A 24,821-nucleotide genomic window follows, 5' to 3' on the forward strand; every position below is an offset into this window, starting at 1 on the left:
TAAGGAGAAGTCCGTTTTTTCCTGTCTCACCTCATTACAGGTAATGCGGTCCCGCCTTGTACACTGTCCACTGTTCACATGTAAATAATCTCAGGTGAACCAGGTAAATATGTGCACACCCTCGAGAAATGACACAAAATATCAAACTTCATCATAGAATTTACTCACTTTTTCTGCGTGTTTGGATGATGGCGCGTTACGCACGTGAAGAAGCGCTCCTTACATTCCTCACAGAGACAAATAGTTTAGCTTGTCCTCAGAATAAAAACACAGATTTTAACTCAAATGAGGATCGTTTGGCTCCTCATTGTGTTGTATTGTACAGCACTAATCCGTCCCATCTACATTGACTGAAAGGCTCATTATGCGCGCCTTTGTCTGGTCGTTCAGTGCGTCTTTTGTGTTCTCAGGTAAATCACATGACTATTCATCCTCATACACACCCTCTTGCATATGGCCTTTCTGGACAAAAAGTGTCTTAGAAAATTTAAATCAGTGTATTGTTTACTGTGAATGTGTGAACAAGATGACATTCACAGCACTCTGAAGTAAACACTTTAGCCTACAACATGCAGGTCTCCAAAGTCTTGTGAACCAATGTTCTGTTTGTGTTTTATGGTCTTATTTCAGTGAGTAAAAAATTGTAGTTTTTCACTAACCATGCATAAACACTTTTTTCTCAAAAACACAATCATGTATAAATTTGCTTCTCACATATTATTGTAGCCAATTTTGTGCTGATTACAGTGTTATCAGACTTTAGACATTAATATGTTTAAAAGACACTGAAAAAAGCACAAATGTCAGGACATGTCAAAATTTGTCCAGGCCCCAAAAACCCCCTCAGACCCCAGAGGGTTAAGGTGTGCATAGCCACTCTGACATATCCATAAATAAAAAATGAATGCTCTTATCTGTTGGATTGCACCCTCCAGTTCAAATTTCTCTTCAACAAAGTATGTTTGCAGCTTGGTATTTTCCACCAACCAGAACAGCAGCTACAGTATCTCATAGAAGTGAGTACACCCGTCACATTTTTGTAAATAATTTATTATATCTTTTCATGTGACAACACTGAAGAAATGACACTTTGCTACAATGTGAAGTAGTGAGTGTACATCTTGTATAACAGTATAAATTTGCTGTCCCCTCAAAATAACTCAACACACAGCCATTAATGTCTAAACCAATGGCAACAAAAGTGAGAACACCCCTAAGTGAAAATATCCAAATTGGGCCCAAAATGTCAATATTTTGTGTGACTGCCATTTTTTTCCAGCACTGCCATAACCCCCTTGGGCATGGAGTTTAGTAGAGCTTCACAGGTTGCCACTGGAATCCTCTTCCACTCCTCCATGATGACATCACAGAGCTTGTGGATGATAGAGACCTTGCACTCCTCCACCTTCCGTTTGAGGATGCCCCACAGATGCTCAATAGGGTTTAGGTCTGGAGACATGCTTGGCCAGTCCATCACCTTTACCTTCAGCTTCTTTAGCAAGGCAGTGGTCATATTGGAGGTGTATTTGGGGTCGTTATCATGCTGGAATACTGCCCTGTTGCCCAGTCTCCAAAGGGAGGGGATCATGCTCTGCTTCAGTAGGTCACAGTACATGTTGGCATTCATGGTTCCCTCAATGAACTGTAGCTCCCGAGTGCCGGCAGCCCTCATGCAGCCCCAGGGGTGACACTTCAGGAAGAAAATTGGATAAAATCCTCTACCTCAGCCTAAAACTTTGATTAGAAACCTGTGCAGTTTAATTGTCAGGTTGGGTAATTTGCCTCTTTAATGTGAGGCAGAGCTGGACTCCTGTACTGGAGTACTAAAGTAACTGTAGGAAATACAATGTGAGCTTTCACTTGTTGCAGCTATAACTTGACTTTTGTGAGGAGTCCTAGTTACATGTTAGTTCTGGTTAACTAGTTAGTTCATGTTGTGGCCTGTCACAGGAGAAGCACATTACTGATTGAGTCATTTATGCTGCTACATTTACAATTCCTACATACTTCACCCACCCACGTCTCATTTGTGCAATATATGGAGCACATTGTAAAGTGCATTGAGATGATTGTATTGGGATTTGGTGCTGTACAAATAAATTGCATTGAATAGAAAATATGAAGTTTAGTTTTTAGTTTCTACCAACTTGTGAAACTGCTCATGTTTGTGTGACAAATATTTGTTTTTCCATCATATTTTATTTTCTTAAAACATGAAATAGCAGTTCCAGAGAAAATTAATACAATCATATAAAAACAAATGACAACAAAATTATTTTAGTCCTTATTTGCAATCCCTACCTAAAACTGAATGCAGTTTACTTGTATGCAGCACTGGTTATATGCTGTATACAGAGAGAGAGTTGAGGACTTTCACTTCACTTTTTGGAAATCCTATTGCACTGACAGTCTCTCTACAGTATGTTGGCCTCACAAGACCCAGGTTGCAGAATCTGAAGAGTGATAATAAGTTTAACAGTTTTTCTAAACCAGGGATAAAACAAGGCATAGATCAGAGGGTTCAGACAGGAGTTAAAGTAGAACAGATAGGTTACGTAAGATGAGAATAAACCATTGACCAAGTTCTCCCCTGCAAGAGACAAACAGTAACATGGGAGGAAACACATCAAAAACACAGCTACTAGAACACCAAGAGTCCTGGCTGCTTTCAGCTCAGATGTTGTTGTTACAGTCACTGAACGCTGCAGTGTGACAGCTGTAATGTGAGAGCGCATGGCCCGAGCCTGAGACACAGCCACAACAAACACTCTCATATACAGAACAACGATGACAGTAACTGGAGTAATAAAGGTCACAATTGGGTCCACAATTCCTGCAATATAGCTAATGAAAATTACACACTGTCCATAGCAGGAGTTATATTTGCCTGGTTCCGTCAGTTCATCCTTAAAAAAGAGAATGTTGTAGAAAGCAGAACCGAGCCAGCACAGACAAACACAGAGTTTCACTCTTCTCTCAGTGACTCTGGTGGGGTAATGCAGAGGGTCACAAATAGCCACATAACGGTCAGCTGATATGAAAATAATGTTTCCCACTGAGGTGGAGGAAATGATGTAGGACACATATTTAAGCAGAGTACATGTGAAATCACCAAGAGACCAGCAGCCTGTTTGTCGAAGGATTTCTCCAGGCATCGGCACAAGGCCCACGAGAAAGTCTGAGACAGCCAGAGAGAGGAGAAGGGTGTTAGTGTTTGTGTGGAGCTGCCTGGAGGAAAAGAGACAAGTGTCATTAACCAACAAGTTGTGTTCAGTATCTCTGAATGTTTCCTGATCTGTCACATCTGTAGTCACCATATGGTTAAATGTAGACTATTAAAACTACTTGGTTGAGTTCAGTGGATAGAAACCAGTGCTGATTATTTGTAGTAGACAGGATATGAACTGTGGTTTCTGGTGCCAAATATCAGTCAGACATTTGTGTTTCATTGTGCATAAACAGTCAACAAGGCAGAATAGAAGTCTAGTGTGTCAACATGAACCATGATTTAGTAAAAGCCTAAAGACAGTTCTTGTAAATGTACAGCAGCTGTTCACATTTTAAGACAAAAATCATAGAGAAGTGAATCTGTGCCTGAAATGAGAGATTGAGATGATGATGAGCAGGTTCAGAGCCACAGTGAGCACAGAGAAAAAATACAGCACAATGTGAAGGATCAAAACATCAGATTCTGGAAATGTGGACTTCCTGCAGGAGGTGTTGAGTTGTGGAAAGCAGAGCTCTGCTCCATCCTCAACCTCCATCTTCAGAGCCCTGCAGAGAGCTGCAGCTTTGTGAACAAAACTGACTCATATAACTGATTTACCTCTCACCTTTTCTTAGTTCATCCCCTCCTCTTTGTGTCAGTGTCTCTGGTCTCTGAGGTCCCTCCTCCCTGTGTGTTTGTTTTTTTCTGGCTTTGTTCTTCATGTATCCCCAGTTTCACCTCCTGTTAGTACATAAGGACCAAAACTAGCTTTGTGCATTTTCCATTCCTAAAGTAAAACACTCCAAAAGTTTCATCCAGGAAATCCGCAGAGGGAGGTTTTCAGGCCCAGTAGGTTTAAAATGATTGGTTTAGCTTTCCATTCCATTTTTGAGGCATGATTTTGTTTAATGTTGTACTGAAGTCTGTGAACAACATTTGAACTTAAGTATGCTTATTGTCCAGGTGTGTGAGTACCTGGTACACCGTGAGGTTAGTGGCATCATGAAACTGTTGGAATACAGAGGGTCTAGTGAGTTGGGTAGCAGGCTCTTGGTGTTCCTTATAAGGAGCCTTTCAAAATACTTCATGATGATGGGTGTAAGTGCAATGGGGTGGTAATCATTGAAGCAGGACAGGGATGATGTCTTGAGCAGGGGTATGGTGGTGTGGGCCTTGAAACAACCAAGAGCACTGCTCAGAGTGATGTTGAAGAATTTGAGATGCGAGAATATCTGTTTGCTGGATTGCACATACTCTGAGCACTCTAGCAGCTTTTTGTGGGTTGCCTCTGTATAGAGTTTTCGTCACCTCAGTTGATGGTAGGACACAGTTCCAGGTAGTGGGGAGGAGTGTTGGTCTTCCTCGTCCCTGTGTCACTCTGCACTTGTAAACTGTGTAGATGTCGTTCGGCACATCTGGAATGGAGGCATCACTGTTACAGGCAGGTGGAGTTGTTCTGTAGTTGGTGATAGCCTTAATGCCCTAGCACATGCACTTGGCATTGTCATTGGCCTTGAAGTTGTTTTGCCTCTCTGATGACCTGGGACATTTGGTTCCTACTATTTTCAGGGCAGCCTCATCATATTTTTTAAAGTAGAGTCTTGGATTCTCAGCAGCGCTTTCACTTTTGCAGTCATCAGTGGCTTCTGGTTGCAGTGTGTGGTGATGATCTGACATCATTGTTGCACTTACTAATGTATCTAGTCACTGATGTCACCTACTCCTCCAAATTAGTGACTTGCCGTGGTGTGTATACAGCCACTATGTCAACAGCAGTGAAATTCCTTGATAAATAAAAAGGTCTGCATCTGATAGTCATAAACCCCACCAGTGATGGGCCGTAACTTGAAACTAGTACTGAGATTTTGCAGCGTTCCATGTTGGTGTAAACACAAAAACCACTACCAGGAGATGGAGAGCTATGTTTTCTGTTGTCAGTCATGGACAGACATCATCTGCCCATTCAGTTCTATTGCTCCGGTTTGGGAGTGACAACCACAGGTAGTGTTTTGCCACCCACATGGACAGCAGGTGAGATTCGCCCAAGTGGTTTCCACAGCCAACAACTATGTCCCTCCCAGCCCTTTCCAGCCACCGTCAAATGCTGTCTCTCGTTGCCAAATGGGCACTCCCTCATGCTATTACCAACCCACCATCTCTCTTTGGCAGCACTTTCCAGCCACTGTTCTCTGGCACATTCTGCTGCCAGCTGAGACGAACTCCTGTGATGATCACTGGCTACCAGTTCCTCCCCTTACATAGCCAGGTCACTAGGAAATCAGACTCAGCTGTGCTTACTAAGCTCACGGGCAGACTCTGATGTCACATTCTCATTTTTTATTTGTTTTTTTTTTTTTTTTAATCAGTCCTATTATTTAGATTATACTAGGGCAAAACTAAGTAATCATTTTTTATGACTTACTAAATTGCAGAATACATTAAATATATCTTTTTTCTGTTATCTTGAAACTGCTGAATAAAGAACATAAACTTGTAGTCAAAATTAAATATCTTTGTTTTCACAATAACTTGTATAGAGACTAAGGTGTGCATAGCCCCTCTGACATATCTATAAAAAAAAAAAAAAAGAAGGCTGTTATCTGTTGGACTACACCCTCCATTTCAAATTTCTCTACAACAAAGTATGTTTGCAGCTTGGTATTTTCCACCAACCAGAACAGCAGCTATGATGAGGAGGACTAAAGTGGTCTTCACAGTGACATTATTTCAGGCCAGTGAATTTGAAGGTAGTGGGTGACACTTCAGGAAGAAAATTGGATAAAATCCTGTACCTCAGCCTAAAACTTTGATTAGAAACCTGTACAGTTTAATTGTCAGGTTGGGTGATTTGCCTCTTTAATGTGAGGCTGAGTTGGACTCCTGTACTGGAGTACTAAAGTAACTGTAGGAAATACAATGTGAGCTTTCACTTGTTGCAGCTATAACTTGACTTTTGTGAGGAGTCCCAGCTACATATCCGTTAACTAGTTAGTTCATGTTGTGGCCTGTCACAGGAGAAGCACATTACTGATTGAGTCATTTCTGCTGCTGCATTTACAATTCCTACATACTTCACCCACCCACATCTCATTTGTGCAATATATGGAGCACAGGTATATAAAATATTGTAAAGTGCATTAAGGTGATTGTATTGGGATTTGGTGCTGTACAAATAAATTGCATTGAATAGAAAATATGAAGTTTAGTTATTAGTTTCTACCAACTTGTGAAACTGCTCATTTTGTGTGACAAATATTTTTCTCCATCATATTTTATTTTCTTAAAACATGAAATAGCAGTTCCAGAGAAAATCAATACAATCATATAAAAACAAATGACAACAAAATGATCTTAGTCATTATTTGCAATCCCTACCTAAAACTGAATGCAGTAATTTAGTTTACTTGTATGCAGCACTGGTTATATACTGTATACAGAGAGAGAGAATTGAGGACTTTCACTTCACTTTTTTGGAAATCATATAAGCACTCTCTACAGTATGTTGGCCTCACAAGATCCAGGTTGCAGAATCTGAAGAGTGACAATGAGTTTAACAGTTTTTCTAAACCAGGGATAAAACAAGGCATAGATCAGAGGGTTCAGACAGGAGTTAAAGTAGAACAGATAGTTTACGTAAGATGAGAATAAACCATTGACCAAGTTCTCCCCTGCAAGAGACAAACAGTAATATGGGAAGAAACACATCAAAAACACAGCTACTAGAACACCAAGAGTCCTGGCTGCTTTCAGCTCAGATTTTGTTGTTAGAGTCACTGAACGCTGCAGTGTGACAGCTGTAATGTGAGAGCGCATGGCCCGAGCCTGAGACACAGCCACAACAAACACTCTCATATACAGAACTATGATGACAGTAACTGGAGCAATAAAAGTTACAACAACATCCACAGCTCCTATGATGTCATCAATGAAAAACACACACTGTCCATAGCAGGAGTTATATTGGCCTGGTTTAGTCAGATCATCCTTAAAATAGAGACCGTTGTAGAAAACAGAACTGAGCCAACACAGACAAACACAGAGTTTCACTCTTCTCTCAGTGACTCTGGTGGGGTAATGCAGAGGGTCACAAATAGCCACATAACGGTCAGCTGATATGAAAATAATGTTTCCCACTGAGGTGGAGGAAATGATGTAGGACACATATTTAAGCAGAGTACATGTGAAATCACCAAGAAACCAGCAGCCTGTTTGTCGAAGGATTTCTCCAGGCATCGGCACGAGCCCCACGAGAAAGTCTGAGACAGCCAGAGAGAGGAGGAGGGTGTTAGTGTTTGTGTGGAGCTGCCTGGAGGAACAGAGAAAAGTGTCAATAACCAACAAGTTGTGTTCAATATCTCTGAATGTTTCCTGATCTGTCACATCTGTAGTCACCATATGGTTAAGTGTCATCTATTAAAACTACTTGGTTGAGTTCAGTGGATAGAAACCAGTGCTGATTATTTGTAGTAGACTGGACATGAACTGTGGTTTCTGGTGTCAAATATCAGTCAGACATTTGTGTTTCATTGTGCACAAACAGGCAACAAGGCAGAATAGAAGTCTAGTGTGTCAACATGAGCCATGATTTAGTAAAAGCCTAAAGACAGTTCTTGTAAATGTACAGCAGCTGTTCACATTTTAAGACAGAAATCATAGAGAAGTGAATCTGTGCCTGAAGTGAGAGATTGAGATGATGATGAGCAGGTTCAGAGCCACAGTGAGCACAGAGACAAAATACAGCACAATGTGAAGGATCAAAACATCAGATCCTGGAAATGTGGGCTTCCTGCAGGAGGTGTTGAGTTGTGGAAAGCAGAGCTCTGCTCCATCCTCAACCTCCATCTTCAGAGCCCTGCAGAGAGCTGCAGCTTTGTGAAGAAAACTGACTCATATAACTGATTTACCTCTCATCTTTTCTTAGTTCATCTCCTCCTCTTTGTTTCAGTGTCTGCTGAGGTCCCTCCTCCTTGTGTGAGTGTTCAAGAAACCCAAACCTGTTTACACACTTACATAGTACCTGGACTCTATCTTCTCTTGGGGCCAAATTCTGATGGCCACCATGTAAATTATTGTATTAGTCTGTTTTTTCTCATGTCTGTACTGTTTTACATTTATAGATAGTGATTTCTACCCTGATAAAACAAAAAGGAGGATAAATAAGTCAAGTCATGAAAGATTCACTTCAAATACATTATGTTTTGGATGTATACTAATATAGTAACAAACACATGGCTGTCCTTATTTTTTAAAAACTTTTCCAGAGCAATGCGGTTTTGGGCTGTAGTCGTCTATATCCATATTTGTTTGTGTCCATCAAATGACATGACCAAATATTCTGAACAAAATGACAATGTATGATGTCTCATTTACCTCCTCTGTATTAGGAGGCAGAAGTGAGATACTTAGAATTAGATCACTGTATGTGTGAGCTGAGTGTGTATACTAGAGCTGCAACAGGATCACCTCCATCAGCTACCACTAATTGGTTTATAATAATCTCCTCTTGCTGATAGCTTTGGAGTCAGTAAATCATGTGGCACTTTTTCCTTTCTGAGATTTAGTTACTGATTCATACTTTTGTGTCTATCTGCTTTACGTTGGGTTAAAAATGTGTAGCTGCTTTTGTTGTCAGGGTCTCAGACATAGATTGAACGCAAATGTACAACTGCGAGACAAGTGTAGGCATATGAGGAGAAAGGTCAAGATGTGAAATGCAGACCACTTGCAATTACGCCCCTATACTCTTGTGTTTTGCACTTTTTTAGCTTAGCTTGAGTAATATGCCTGTGTGAGAAATGGTAACACTGCAACTACAAATAGTAAACGTTATTAATGAGCATTTTTTTTTTTTTTTGTTTATGATTAATGTTGCTAATGGCATGAATGTCAATGATCATGCGTTAGGCTGGGGACACACTAGATGATTTTAAGCCCAATTTCATCTCCGATTTTCCCCCTCCAGTGATTGTGGGGGCGTGGCCCGATTCCAACTTTGTCGCAACCGATTATTTGTCTTAACAATCCTCAAGTGTGTGGTGTCAACACAGTTATTTTACTGCTCCTGAATGGGGTGGAGCCTCAATTGTAAATATCAAACATGTTGTTACAATATTGAATTTGGGGAAACTGCAGAATGCCCTCAATAGCCAACGAGAGAGAAGAGTCCAGAAAACTTTGCCAACAGGATACTGTGTACCTTTATGCCTCACAAACATGGTACATACTACAATCAGTAAGTCTTGTTGAATCCTCTGGTGTGTTCAGAGGATTATAAGATTAAAAATCCTCTGAAACTGTTATGACTGTGGTCTCCCATGTTTTTAAAATTTGTGATGATTTTAAAATCATTTAGTGTCTCCCTAGTTGTAGATATTTTATTAGTCATCTAGAAGTTGAGTCATGGCAAATGGACTTCTAGTTTTTAGGTCGAAATGTTTCATTACTCATACGAGTAGCTTCATCAGTCTAAGAGAAAGCTAGTATGGAAACTAAATTTATCTTACATGTTGGTTTCACTTTACCCCTAGCCCAAATAGTCTCATTATGTGAGCTATGTAAATAGGGTGAGAGTCGTTAGACCCACATTCCTGAGTTGGTTGCACTTCAAACCTGGCCTGAATAGGCTCAATAGAACAATAGAAGTGAGCTCAGGGGAGGGTTGGTAGGATCGAATGGTCGACCGGTGACACCTCTGATTCACCAACTGGCTGCAGAGTGTGTTCTCCCTGGAAGACATTCAGTGTCTTCTTTATTTTCAGGGGAACAGAGGGCAGCCAGTAGATTGAAGACAAGTTATGTCTGAGACCAACACCCCTGTTAAGGGAGGGGATTGCCACTTGAACATATATAGCTTCTCTGACCCCTGTCTCAAACCACCTATCTTCTCTGTCCAAAACATGTGCAATTAATCATCATGTCCCCCCCATGTCACTTGACTCCTCAGCCTGACTTTGCAGACTCTTTCCCATTGTCCCTTATTCCAAGATTTGTTGCAAGTAGACTGCCTACAGGTCACCTATTCTGGTGGCTATGTGGTGTTTTGTTCTACCCGTCACACTTTCTGCTGTCATAATTTCTGTTTTTACTACTCTGACTTCTCTCCAGTACAGCATCTCTACCTCTCCCCCACCCGCCACCTGCAGATTGTGCATACCTCTGAACATGTTGGGAGACAGTTGAAGAGACTCCACTGTGCCAAGTTTGCAGGCCCTGATGATGTGAGCCCCAAGCTCCTCAAAGCCAGTGCCTCACACCTTTATTGAGTCCTTCACCATCACTTCAGAAGGAGCTTGAGTCTTCAGACATTATATCTTCTTCATATGCTGAAGACACCATGTCTCTGTGGCCCTAAAGACTACAGTAGCACAGACAGTACATAACATGATGATGCTGGAGAAACCAATCATTGAAAAGCTGCAGCCCATGATCACGATTGTACCCTTTACACTTTGCCTAATTTTCTTTGATTAGGAGTTGAGGAAAAGCCAAGATAAGTCTCATGTCTGCCTACCTGCACAAGCTGATGAGCACTGTGAGGGTGTATGTTTGACTTCTCAAATGAGAAACTGACTGAAATGCAGGTGGGTACACCCCTTGTTTCCTGTGTTGTTGTGAACCCGTATGCGTATCTGCAGCACTGTATAATGTACTGAGTGATCAGCATCACTGGGGCTCTGTAGAGGACTGTCCTCTCTCTTCTTTACCCGCTACACCACAGCCTTCAGCTACTGCATGGAGACCTGCTACCTTCAGAAGTTTTCTGATGACTCTGCAGTAGTTGAAGCTTTGTCACTTGATGTGTGCAGAGTCCCCTGCAGCTCAATGCCAAAAACAAAGGAACTGGTGATTGACATGAGGACAACTTGAGCTCCAGTTAGACAGGCAGCATTATACACTGCATATGGATGCAACACCCAGTCGATGATGCATTGGAATGGGACTGGGACACTGAACAAGCTGAATGGAAGTGTCACAAACTGGTATGACCCGTGTGAAGAGGAGACCATTTTCCACAGGATTCTAGAGACGTTGTAAAAAATGGAGCTGTGTCAGGTCATCCCAGGAGGTTGTTGATCTGGGGAGTAAACATCAAATTGTGATATTTCATTATTTCATTGATTTCATTTTGTCAGAATTGAATAGATCCATCCTTCTTTACCACCCGAACGATGGGACTGCATCACTTTCAGTTCTGCTTGCACAATCCTTCATTTGTGGTCTGGCGGTCTGTACAGCCTCAAACACACCATCAGCCCTCACTGAATGTGGTGTTCTATATATGTTGTGTGACCAGGCGTAGTGGAGGAACATGTCTGCAAGACAATGTCGCAGTGCTTTAACATCTGCTCTCTGTATAGGATAGGTGTAACTCGTAACACTTCACATCCCAATGTAAATTTCCTTAGCCTCATTAGAGGCTCTGCAGATTTTGCTGTACCTGGATGGAGCAAATTCTCCTGTGATAGGTACTCCAGTTAATTAAGTTTTGTGCTCAGATCCCGAACGTATTGAAGTTAATTTTTACACAGGCTTGGACCTATCCTCTCATTTATATTTAGGAAGTGTCATTTTATGTAGGGTTCACCACCAAAGCTGGGAAACTCAATCTCCGTTCCCCTAAGCTTGCCACCAGCTTCCATCTGGAGCTTGGTCTGTGCCTGCACACTGCGCCTGCTTGATCCCTTACTGAACACCCCCACCTCCACCACCATCTGGACCAGGGAGTCCGCTGCTTGCAAGTTTGTCATGTCATCCAAACCATGTTCTCCACCAATGTAAGAGGTGTTGGTAATAAGGAAACTGTGCTCAAAGTATCTCTCAAAAATAAAATTCCTCGTGATGTGCTCTTCTGCTCATGGTAATGACTAATGGGAGCGACATGAGTCAACAGAACAGGGTCATTCTCTTTGTTCAGTTGGTTAGCTGTCCTGTACTGGGTAAACATTTCTTTCAGTCTGACCACTCCACTGGTTTCTCAAAACTGTTTTCCAGTGATTGAATTTAGGTAATCTTCATCCCACTTCTGACACCATGTAACAAACAGGTTTGTTTATTTTAAAGTATAAGAGTTCTGTTGGTGCAACAGTGCTAGGTTTTATTGGCACAGTTTTATCCACACTCTGCTCAACAACTTCAGTGAGTAACTGTTGTAAAGCACAACCATATCAGAACATAGGATCATCCACAAGATCATAGATCAGATGGCACTTTATTGGAGAGTAAAAATATGCTGAATAGCCAAATCTTGAAACTGTTTTTGCCAGACGCAGAGCTAGGTGAGCTATTTAGCTTGGCCAGCACTCTATGGCTCACAGTCTGATCAGGTTTCCTTGAGGTTTGAGGGACTGAGGGCCAGTAAACCCTTATAATCTTGGTGTCATCATACCTGACGAGACACATAGTGGCTATATTTATGTCATGGGCAATGGCAAATGTCTTGATGGAAGTACTAAGAATGTCGTGGTTCAGTGGAGTAGGGCTGGAAAAGCTCTCTGACCCCATATTGGAGTAGCAAAGTAGCTACATGAGACAGTGGTGCAAGAGCAAACAAAACAAACAAGTACAGCATAAGGCGTAGACTTGTCTGGCCATGTTATGTCCATTGACCATTAACAGAAGGAACAATGCAATACACTGGACCAGGAAAATCTAATTGAATCCAAAATTAAAACACTCTTGTGCCTCTGATTGATTTGGTTATCTCTTAATGATCATGTTAAACGCACTAACTGATGAAGTGCACAGTGTTAATTTCGTTGACGAAGTATTTTCGTTATAATTTTCACTGACGAAAACGAGAAAAATTAAGTGATGACGACAAAAACTATAATCAAAATATATTGACATTTTCGTTGACTAATACAAACGAGACCAAAATGTGAGTGAGGGACGTTTTTCGAAAAGATCCAATCAGAATTAATCTTAGATGCACACGCACATTTGAAAAGTAACTGATCCACCTAGCGAAGCTGGATGCGCGAGTACATGACATCATCATCATAGCCTACACTGGGTTTCTGTCTGACTTAAACTATAATGAAATGGCAACAGCTGGGAGAAAATGAAGAGAAGATATATGGGTCAGTTTCATGTTTGATGCAATGACATTACTGCTAAATACAGTTTTTCTCTTAAATATTTTGGAGTTGCTCTTTTGCTTTAAAGAATGAAGAATGTCATATGCAGTTTATAAACAATGCATATCTAATTTTTGGTCTTTTATGGAAAGGCCATATTCCATATATATATTTAATGAAACTTTTTTATTTAATTTGAATTTTTAATATTTTGTATATTACAATAGTTTTACTAAATTACACTTAAATTAAACCCAATATATTTTAGACTAAAACTAGACTAAAACTAAAACAAAGCAGATGACTAAAATATGACTAAAACTAAAATTGCATTTTAGTCAAAAGACTATGACTTAAAACTAAATTAAAACCTGCTGTTATTAAATTAACACTGGAAGTGCATTTCTGATTCTGTCATTGTAACGTACTGATGCCAAATGACTCTATCAATATGAGACACAAAAGGTAGGTCTACTGTACAAAAATAACATGGTTAGGTTAGATGTAGATGATTAAATTTAGGAACAAAATCTGTTTAAGAAAAAAACTCTGTGGTTATGTTTAGACATAAAATGATATGGTTAGCCTTTGGTATTTCCATAGGAATGAGAACGGCTGGAGTGACAGTATTCTCAAATACTGTACTATATTATACATACAGAGAGAAGAGATTTTTCACTTCTACTTTTTGGACAGTGACAACCATGTGTAGAGCAGATTTCATTCCACTCACAGCCTCTCTACATTATTTTGGCCTCACAAGACCCAGACTGCCGAATCTGAAGAGTGACAATGAGTTTAAAGGTTTTTCTAAACCAGGGATAAAACAAGGCATAGACCAGAGGGTTCATACATGAGTTACAATAGAATAGATAGAGCACAAATGAGGCAAATGAAGCATTGCCTAAGTTCTCCTTTGCAAGGCAGGCACAGTAATATGGACAGAAACACGTTAGAAATAGAGCAACTAGAACACCAAGAGTCCTGGCTGCTTTCAGCTCAGACTTCATTTTTGTTACAGTCATCGAACGATGCTGTGTGACAGCTGTAATGTGAGAGCGCATGGCCCGAGCCTGAGACACAGCCACAACAAACACTCTCATATACAGAACTATGATGACAGTAACTGGAGCAATAAAGGTCACAACAACATCAACAATTCCTGCAATATAGCTAATGACAAACACACACTGTCCGTAGCAGGAGTTATATCTGCCTGGTTCAGTCAGATCATCCTGTACAATTACACTGCAGTAGAAAACAGAACTGAGCCAACACAGACAAACACAGAATTTCACTTTTCTCTCAGTGACTCTGGTGGGGTAATGCAGAGGGTCACAAATAGCCACATAACGATCGACTGATATCAGAACCATGTGTCCGATTGAGGTGGATGTAACAATGAAGGAGACATAATTATAACAAAAACACATGAGATCACCAAGAAACCAGCAGCCTGTTTGTCGAAGGATTTCTCCAGGCATCAGCACAAGGCCCACGAGAAAGTCTGAGACAGCCAGAGAGAGGAGGAGGGTGTTAGTGTTTGTGTGGAGCTGCCTGGAGGAAAAGAGAAAAGTGTCATTAACCAACAAGTTGTGTTCAATATCTCTGAATGTTTCCTGATCTGTTACATCTGTAGTCACCATATGGTTAAGTGTAGACTATTAAAACTACTTGGTTGAGTTTAGTGGATAGAAACCAGTGCTGATTATTTGTAGTAGACAGGACATGAACTGTGGTTTCTGGTGCCAAATATCAGTCAGACATTTGTGTTTCATTGTGCACAAACAGTCAACAAGGCAGAATAGAAGTCTAGTGTGTCAACATGAGCCATGATTTAGTAAAAGCCTAAAGACAGTTTTTGTAAATGTACAGCAGCTGTTCACATTTGAAGACAAAAATCATAGAGAAGTGAATCTGTGCCTGAAGTAGGAGATTGAGATGATGATGAGCAGGTTCAGAGCCACAGTGAGCACAGAGACAAAGTACAGCACAATGTGAAGGAACAAAACATCAGATTCTGGAAATGTGGGCTTCCTGCAGGAGGTGTTGAGTTGTGGAAAGCAGAGCTCTGCTCCATCCTCAACCTCCATCTTCAGAGTCCTGCAGAGAGCTGCAGCTTTGTGAACAAAACTGACTCTGATAACTGATAACTAATTTACCTCTCACCTTTTCTTAGTTCATCCCCTCCTCTTTTTTTTCCAGTGTCTGCTAGTCTCTGAGGTCTCTCATTATCTCCACTTCCACCTCCTGTAACACACCTCGCAAAGTGGTTATGAAAAGATTATCAGTCCGTGGTAGCTGCAACAAAACGTCTTAGCAACTGGTTTATTACCAGGATTTAGAGAAAGTCATTCATGCCTTCATCTCTAGCAGGATGGACTATGGCAGAGGTCACCAACCCTGGTCCTTGAGGCCTGCTGTCCTGCTTGTTTTCCAGATATCCCTGCCCTACGCACTGCTGATTACCTGGATCAAGTGTGTTAAGGCAATCAGAAACTGGAAGCGCAGAGATAGTTGGAAAACCAGCAGGACAGTTGGCCTTGAGGACCAGGGTTGGTGATTGCTGGACAATAGTAACAGCCATATGTGTGTTCTCCCAAAAAAAAAAAAACAAAAAAAAAACAACACTTATTTACAACACTAAGTCTTTCACACAATGCTGCCAGAGGTTTAACAGGAACCTGTAAACCTACGCACATTATTCCTAGTGTTAAATTTTCACAAATCTGCCAAAACATTTGAGTTCCTTAATGAATAAACCCATCAAGGCATGCAGGTCTAATGGAGTAGTCACCTGATAGAATCTCAGTCTCATCCCTTAGTTATGGTGCTACAGGTCTCTCCTGTCCACTCCTCTCCTCTCCAATTTTGCTATCACGTAATGCATCTTTCTTTCTTTTGAGGTCAATGTGATTTTGTGCACTGTCTCTGTATAAGTAAAACTATACCTATACCTTTTCCCTCTTCTCTATCCACTCTCCCCAACAGGTCGAGGTAGATTGATGCTCAAACTCAGCCCAGTTTGGCTTGATGTTTCTTCAGTTACTGAGAAATTTTCCTTTCTGTTGTTGCTAAATGCTGCTCATGAGGGATTTATTGGGTGTGTAGGTACTAAAAAGGTGATTTTTATACCATATAAATTGCATCTGGGCCATTACTTTATGAAATTGAACCAGGTCTTGCCGAAGGATGGCTATTTAGAATGTTTCTGATTTATTATTACCAATTGTGCGCAGTTGTGTGCATTTCGAGCATACATACATGTGATAAACAGCAGTTTCCTTGTGCATATGTTAATTCTTACATACATACATGTGGCTTATTTTATGCATGGATTGGTAAATGAGACCCCTGATGCTTTTGTTAAAACCAATTTTTGGTTGCCTAACAGAAACTGAAAGTATTTAAACCCTTGAGCCCTGACAGTCAAGCAGACTGTTTTTTGAGGTCTTAAGCCTCCGGGTCTCCATCTTTAGGTGGACATCCTTTTGAGATCAACATTGAAAAGAACCACCAGTCAAAAGTCTATGTGGTGCTGATGCTGTCTATGTTCAGGCATATGACAGATCAGTGCTCATGAGTGGGGATGTCTGCCCAAGTAGGCAAGACAATGACAATGGGAGGTCAGCCCAGCTGAATTAACGAATAAAACATAACAGTCAATCTTGAAATTAATTTATGTTCTGTGTTTGAGTCTAAGGTCTAAACACAGTTTGGGAGGAAGCTCTAGTAATTATGGAGACCAACTGAGATTAATGTGAGACAACCAGCACAGCCACAGGTTACTTACTTGACCTGCGATTTACTGAGACTCTGTCTGTTCCTCTGTGAGCTGGTCTGATTGCAGTCTGCTGGGGCGGGTTTCCAGGAGAGAGTATGTGTTCCCTGAAGTCCTGGGCTGCAGGCCTGGAGTCTGTTTGTTGCCTTTCCTCGCTCTCCTTCTGGCTGCTGCAGGGTCGTCTGATGAAGCTGGTTGATGTGAGCTGATCAGCTGCAGGACAGCCATGCGCAGGGAGGATGTCTGTTTCTCTCCTCTTTGTGGGGAGTAAAAGCAGTGTGTACTTCATGGTTCTTCTGTGTGGTGCTCTCTTTCTAAGAGTCTTTCTCCTCAGAGTGAGAGGATCTTGAGAGTGTGGAAATCTCTTAACTTTCTTTCAATCTGTCTGGAACACTATTGATTTCTGTTCAGTTCATTTTCCGGGATGTTCAGTTACCCGGAGTTCAGGGTGTGTCTGTCTTTTGTATCTTGCCGCACTGTGCAGGGAATCCATCTGGTTCGTCCTTTGACTGTGATTGGTCCAGGAAATGCTGCATCCTTGCTGATGATTGGTTTAAATATCACTGGTCATGTGTGAATTGAGAGTAACCTATTGTGTTGTAACTTTTAAGAATGTTTTTCTAAGATGGGAACAGTAATTTTTTTTTCCACCCAGCAAAATTTAAACACGACAAACTTAGTAACTAATCAGAGTCAATAGTTGACCAACATCATAAAAGAAAATCAATAAAACTTTATATTTATATGGATTAACTACAAGCATGAATAATAGATAAGCAATAGCACAGCTTCTCTCACACACTGTAGTCTGACAGTGATGCTCTGTATAGGTCTGGTCACATGTCACATGCTTAGCAATCAAGCCACAAATGTGAGAATAGGGTGTAAAGACCAGTTCATAAGTCATTGTATAGGTTTCAGGTCTTGTCTGAAAAGGGAGTAGTTTCAAAATATTTACAGCAGAATGTAAAGCAAAAGGGGGGTTTCTTTGTCAAGTGGTCTGCTCAGTGGTCTGCTCTTTATAAAATGGAGTCTTCACAGCTCAGTACTTGTCGGCGTGGGCCTGTATCAACCCCTGTTGTTTACCATAGTAGGTTACTAAGAGTTTTACAGTCATAAATTGTGTAAAGCATATCACTCCTGCCTCAATCAAGAATGCGAACATATTTTGCTGCTTTAGGTCCACTACAAGAGAGTATTTTCACTTCTACTTTTTGGAGCAACTCTAATTCTCTCTACAGTACATTGGCTTCACGAGATCCAGGCTGTAGAATATGCAGAGTGACAATGAGTTTAATAGTTTTTCTAAACCAGGGATAAAACAAGGCATAGATCAGAGGGTTCAGACAGGAGTTAAAATAGAACAAATAGATTACAAAAGATGCAGCTGAACCATTAACCAAGTTCTCCCCTGCGAGAGACAAACAGTAATATGGGCAGAAACACATTAGAAACACAGCTACTAGAACACCAAGAGTCCTGGCTGCTTTCAGCTCAGATTTTGTTGTTCGAGTCACTGAACGCTGCAGTGTGACAGCTGTAATGTGAGAGCGCATGGCCCGAGCCTGAGACACAGCCACAACAAACACTCTGATGTGTAGAACTACAATGACAGTAACTGGAGCAATAAAGGTCACAACAACATCCACAGCTCCTGTGATATAATCAATAACAAACACACACTGTCCATAGCAGGAGTTATATTGGCCTGGTTTAGTCAGATCATCCTTAAAATAGAGACCGTTGTAGAAAACAGAACTGAGCCAACACAGACAAACACAGAGTTTCACTCTTCTCTCAGTGACTTTGGTGGGGTAATGCAGAGGGTCACAAATAGCCACATAGCGGTCGATTGATATGAAAACAATGTTTCCTACTGAGGTGGAGGAAATGATGTAGGACACATATTTAAGCAGAGAACACATGAGATCACCAAGAAACCAGCAGCCTGTTTGTCGGAGGATTTCTCCAGGCATCGGCACAAGGCCCACGAGAAAGTCTGAGACAGCCAGAGAGAGGAGGAGGGTGTTAGTGTTTGTGTGGAGCTGCCTGGAGGAAAAGAGAAAAGTGTCATTAACTAACAAGTTGTGTTCAATATCTCTGAATGTTTCCTGATCTGTCACATCTGTAGTCACCATATGGTTAAGTGTAGACTATTAAAACTACTTGGTTGAGTTTAGTGGATAGAAACCAGTGCTGATTATTTGTAGTAGACAGGACATGAACTGTGGTTTCTGGTGCCAAATATCAGTCAGACATTTGTGTTTCATTGTGCACAAACAGTCAACAAGGCAGAATAGAAGTCTAGTGTGTCAACATGAGCCATGATTTAGTAAAAGCCTAAAGACAGTTCTTGTAAATGTACAGCAGCTGTTCACATTTTAAGACAAAAATCATAGAGAAATGAATCTGTGCCTGAAGTGGGAGATTGAGATGATGATGAGCAGGTTCAGAGCCACAGTGAGCACAGAGACAGAGAACAGCCCAATGTGAAGGAACAAAACATCATTCCCATGAAATGTGGGCTTCCTGCAGGAGGTGTTGAGTTGTGGAAAGCAGAGCTCTGCTCCATCCTCAACCTCCATCTTCAGAGTCCTGCAGAGAGCTGCAGCTTTGTGAACAAAACTGACTCATATAACTGATTTACCTCTCACCTTTTCTTAGTTCATCCCCTCCTCTTTGTTTCAGTGTCTGCTGGTCTCTGAGGTCCCTCCTTCGTGTGTGGGTGTGTGTATTTGTTTTTAATCTTAGGTTTGCTCCTCACTTGTTCCCACCTCCTGTTGGTTCAAAGGGAGCAAAAAAACTTTCTTGGGCATTTTCCGTTCCCACAATTACACACTTCAATAAGATGCATCATCTTACGAACACTCTGAAAAAGGAAATGACAATATCTCCTTGAAGAACAAAGCCAAAGTCTTGAAGGTCTTTCGGAAACAGTCACCTGGTAGAATCTCAAGTCAGAACCAAATATGTTGAAGCTGCTTTCCGGTCCAATGTTCCACAAAAATGGAACCAGCTTCCTTGTGACCTTCAATGTGTTCCAAACTCTAGTAACCTTCAAATCTAAAATTAAAGGTCTGCTGTTTATGCAGCCTCACTGTTGTCATGAAGAGGGACCTGAGTGGGAAGGAAGATCATGATCATTTGGCAGCAAATCTATGTTCGAAGCTTCACTATAGCCATGAGTATTTTTTTTTTGTGCCACCGAGTGACCAACAGGAGATTTTGAGCATATATTTATCTATACATGCTTATTCCTTAACCAGGGTCACAGGGATCTGCTGGAGCCTATCCCAGCTCTTTTTGGGTGAAAGGCAGGGGTACACCCTGGACAGGTCACCAGTTCATCACAGGGACACATAGAGACAAACAACCACACACATTCACTCTGACTGGTTGCGAACCCGGGCTCTTCTTGCTGTGAGGCAACAGTGCTAACTGCTAAGCTACCATCCTGCCGAAAATAATTTATATTCAAGCAAAAAATTTTTGTTTGAGCGAGCAAAAATATAATCTGTGCTCAGTATACAGTGGTGTGATTTCTTATTTTTTTGCATGTTTGTCACACTTTCAGATCATCAAACAAATTTAAATATTAGTCAAAGATAACACAAGTAAACACATCATGCAGTTTTTAAATGAAGGTTTTTATTATTAAGGGAAAACAAAATCCAAAACTACATGCCCCAGTGTGAAAAAATGTTTGCCCCCTAAACCTAATAACTGGTCGGGCCACCCTTTGCAGCAACAACTGCGTTTCAAGCATTTGCAATAATTTGCAATGAGTCTGTTACAGCTCTGTGGAGGAATTTTGGCCAACTCATCTTTGCATATTTGTTGTAATTCTGCCACATTGAAGGGTGACCTTTTCGTGCCACAGCATCTCAGTTGGGTTCAGGTCAGGACTTTGACTTTTTTTATTATTATTGTTTCATATTATAGAAATGCTGTGTTAGTTTTCTGTAGTATAGAGTTACAACATAGTGTTGCATTGTTTGTTTCGCATTATAATAACGGCAAGTAAAATTGATTTCAAACACTCTGTCTCACAAACTAGTAAGATAAGTTTCAAGTCAGCCCCAAGCTCAGGTTTTTAGTCTGCTCATGTGCCATTCACCTGTGACAGGCATCACGAAAAATGATCGAGTCCACAGTGGACAGCTTATGGGGATCTCTGCATCAAGTGGAGCTTGAAAGCTCCCTTTCCACACAGCTTCTTGGGAGTTTTTTATCCACACCTAGGTCCATGCCCATGCCCGAGGCTAAGTTCATGCAACAGCTCAGGGCTACGCCAAAGCCCCCAGCCATGCCTCAGTTGCCTGCCAAATCTCAGTCACCGGCAATGCCTTAGTGTACTCACACACCAGAGCCCAAGCTTATTCCAGTACCCATGGGTCCACGTCATTTCTGTCACTCATCTTACTTGTCTCATTGCCTGCACCCCAAACTGCAGACAAAGGCATCCCCTCTAGAACTCCCTTTACCTTGCATGCTGATGGCAAAATCCCCTCCTCATTCCATATCTAATGTGGCCATGCCCTGATCTGCCAGGGACTGAGGACAACCATGTCACTGTCACAAGGTTAACGGCTGGAGCCGCCAACACAAAGGGATCCACTCAAATCAATGTCTCCTGTGACCTTGAGGGGGCAGTCAAGTCAGTGTCTTTTGTAGCCTAGAGAGGGGTCTCCTGAGTCAACACTTCCTACAGCCTAGAAGGGGGCTACTGTATAGATGTCAAACATCTTTATATTGGCTGTTTCTTCTATCTAACTTTCTTAGAACATGAACTAACAGAGTCAATGAAAATAAACACAAATCATAATAAAATGACTGAGAACAAAATAATCTTAGCATAAGTTGCAAACTGTAGCAAAAATTGGGTGATTTAATATTCTGTGTATACAGATACTGTGATACGGCTGAAAAAAGAGGATTTTCACTTTTTGAATCAAATGACATTTCACTCAGTCTCTCTACAGTGCATTGGCCTCAGCAAAACGAAACCTGTTAAAAGTTTTATTTCATTGTTCAAATTTTTGATGGTACATTATTCATGTAGTGGTTGGTTCATGTTGTAACCTCTTATGAGCAGGTTATGCTGCTTTATCCACATACCTGCCACATTGTTGGGATACAGAGGTAGATGCTATAGGAATTATAAACTTTTTGGATTTAGTGTCTCCCAACTTGTAAAAACTGTAATGTCTATAAGAGACATCACTCAAACTGCTTTTTCCTGTCTCAGAGGTTTTTTTCTGCATTCTTATTTAACTTATCCCTTTGAACATGAGAACCAGAATCAGAAAAACAAGAGATGTAATTTTTTCCAAAAACTGACACATTTTACTGATATACTGATTATACACTGTATGCAAAGAGAGAAGATTTTAACTTGTATTCTTAAATCTAGTGAAAATCTTTTGTACAGTGTATCTTATTTCACTCATAGCCTCTCTACAGTACGTTGGCCTCACGAGATCCAGGCTGCAGAACCTGAAAAGTGACAATGAGTTTAACAGTTTTTCTAAACCAGGGATAAAACAAGGCATAGATCAGAGGGTTCAGACAGGAGTTACAATAGAACACATAAATCACATAAGATACAGATGAAACCTTGAGTGCAGTGTCCCCTGCAAGAGCAACACAGCAATATGGACAGAAACACATCAAAAACACAGCTACAACAACACCAAGAGTCCTGGCTGCTTTCAGCTCAGATTTTGTTGTTCGAGTCACTGAACGCTGCAGTGTGACAGCTGTAATGTGAGAGCGCATGGCCCGAGCCTGAGACACAGCCACAACAAACACTCTCATATACAGAACTATGATGACAGTAACTGGAGCAATGAAGCTCACAACAACATCAACAGCTCCTGCAGTGAAATCAATGACAAACACACACTGTCCATAGCAGGAGTTATATCTGCCTGGTTCTGACAGTTCATCTTTAAAATAGAGACTGTTGTAGAAAACAGAAATGAGCCAACACAGACAAACACAAAGTTTCACTCTTCTCTCAGTGACTCTGGTGGGGTAATGCAGAGGGTCACAAATAGCCACATAGCGATCGACTGATATCAGAACTATGTTTCCTCCTGAGGTGGAGGTAATGATGTAGGAAATATATTTAAACAGAGAACACATGAGATCACCAAGAAACCAGCAGCCTGTTTGTCGGAGGATTTCTCCAGGCATCGGCACAAGGCCCACGAGAAAGTCTGAGACAGCCAGAGAGAGGAGGAGGGTGTTAGTGTTTGTGTGGAGCTGCCTGGAGGAAAAGAGAAAAGTGTCAATAACCAACAAGTTGTGTTCAATATCTCTGAATGTTTCCTGATCTGTCACATCTGTAGTCACCATATGGTTAAGTGTAGACTATTAAAACTACTTGGTTGAGTTCAGTGGATAGAAACCAGTGCTGATTATTTGTAGTAGACAGGACATGAACTGTGGTTTCTGGTGTCAAATATCAGTCAGACATTTGTATTTCATTGTGCACAAACAGTCAACAAGGCAGAATAGAAGTCTAGTGTGTCAACATGAGCCATGATTTAGTAAAAGCCTAAAGACAGTTCTTGTAAATGTACAGCAGCTGTTCACATTTTAAGACAAAAATAATAGAGAAGTGAATCTGTGCCTGAAGTGAGAGATTGAGATGATGATGAGCAGGTTCAGAGCCACAGTGAGCACAGAGACAGTGGACAGCACAATGTGAAGGAACAAAACACCAGACCACGTAAATGTGGGCTTCCTGCAGGAGGTGTTGAGTTGCGGAAAGCAGAGCTCTGCTCCATCCTCAACCTCCATCCCCAGAGCCCTGCAGAGAGCTGCAGCTATCTGAGCAAAGCTGACTCATATAACCCCTCTTATTTATCCCTCCTCCATGTGTGTTTCTTGTGTTAATGTATTCAGTTTTCCACACAGTGGTTTTCATCCTGAGAAACCAAATAAAGATGGTTTTACTAGACAAAGTTCTGTTTTCCCTCACCCTGTCAGGGTTGGTGCAGGGGAGTTGGAAGTGCGGACCAAGGATTGCCCACTCTGGTACTCAAGGTTCAAATGAAACTTTATTTTAAACAGAACTCAAGGAAGTCGAAACATGAACATGGAGAGCTAACGGGCCACAAGTACATAAGCCAGGGGCCAAAACGACACAAACCAAAGGAGACGAGACAAGACGAGCCAAGGGGACAAGACAAGAAGGTCAAGGTCACAAATAAACAAATACACAAAGGTCGGAGGTCTGGGATCACACACCTAGGGGACACGCCAGACTTACACACAAAACAAGGGGTCGAAGGCCTGGGATCACACACACCTTGGGGACACACCAGGCTTACAGGCGGGCGAGGGTCCGAGACCGCTCTGGCGGGCGGCCTCTCCGGCGGGCGAGGGTCCGGAATCGTCCGGGCGGAGACTGCGGAGACTGCGGCTCAGGATGCTCAGGTAGCTGCTGCTGCGGCTCAGGAAGTTCAGGTAACTGCTGCTGCGGCTCATGAGGCTCAGGTAGCTGCTGCTGCGGCTCAGGAAGTTCAGGTAACTGTTGCTGCGGCTCATGAGGCTCAGGTAGCTGCTGCTGCGGCTCAGGAAGTGCCGATAGCTGTGGCGATGGCTGCAGCTCAGGGAACTGTGGTAGCTGCCGCGGCTCAGGAAGTTCAGACCGAGGCGTATCTGGAAGCTGAGGCTGAAGCGGATGTGGAAGCTGAAAAAGACTTGGGAGCTGAAGCTGAGGCGTATCTGGAAGCTGAGGCTGAAG

At 41.6% G+C, this 24,821-nt stretch overlaps 4 protein-coding genes across 4 annotated transcripts; all 4 read right to left on the reverse strand.

The window, feature by feature from the left end:
• Positions 1 to 2,414: 2,414 nt before the first annotated feature.
• LOC113123160 (trace amine-associated receptor 13c-like) lies at positions 2,415 to 5,345 on the reverse strand. Its single transcript, XM_026294983.1, has 3 exons — positions 5,229 to 5,345; positions 4,184 to 4,380; positions 2,415 to 3,228 (listed from the first exon to the last, which is right to left on the reverse strand). Exons 1-3 carry the CDS (start codon positions 5,343 to 5,345, stop codon positions 2,415 to 2,417), a joined length of 1,128 nt encoding a protein of 375 aa, XP_026150768.1.
• A 1,355-nt stretch (positions 5,346 to 6,700) lies between these two features.
• LOC113124000 (trace amine-associated receptor 13c-like) lies at positions 6,701 to 8,050 on the reverse strand. The gene is made up of 2 exons (XM_026296436.1): positions 7,881 to 8,050; positions 6,701 to 7,514 (listed from the first exon to the last, which is right to left on the reverse strand). The coding sequence occupies exons 1-2, from the start codon at positions 8,048 to 8,050 to the stop codon at positions 6,701 to 6,703; spliced, it is 984 nt and encodes a 327-aa protein (XP_026152221.1).
• A 5,974-nt stretch (positions 8,051 to 14,024) lies between these two features.
• LOC113123161 (trace amine-associated receptor 13c-like) lies at positions 14,025 to 15,377 on the reverse strand. Its single transcript, XM_026294984.1, has 2 exons — positions 15,208 to 15,377; positions 14,025 to 14,841 (listed from the first exon to the last, which is right to left on the reverse strand). The coding sequence occupies exons 1-2, from the start codon at positions 15,375 to 15,377 to the stop codon at positions 14,025 to 14,027; spliced, it is 987 nt and encodes a 328-aa protein (XP_026150769.1).
• A 2,923-nt stretch (positions 15,378 to 18,300) lies between these two features.
• On the reverse strand, positions 18,301 to 19,650 carry LOC113123904 (trace amine-associated receptor 13c-like). Its single transcript, XM_026296271.1, has 2 exons — positions 19,481 to 19,650; positions 18,301 to 19,114 (listed from the first exon to the last, which is right to left on the reverse strand). Exons 1-2 carry the CDS (start codon positions 19,648 to 19,650, stop codon positions 18,301 to 18,303), a joined length of 984 nt encoding a protein of 327 aa, XP_026152056.1.
• Positions 19,651 to 24,821: the final 5,171 nt, after the last annotated feature.

Source organism: Mastacembelus armatus, chromosome 21, assembly GCF_900324485.2.
Source record: "Mastacembelus armatus chromosome 21, fMasArm1.2, whole genome shotgun sequence".
In the NCBI taxonomy this organism is placed as follows: Eukaryota; Metazoa; Chordata; class Actinopteri; order Synbranchiformes; family Mastacembelidae; genus Mastacembelus; species Mastacembelus armatus.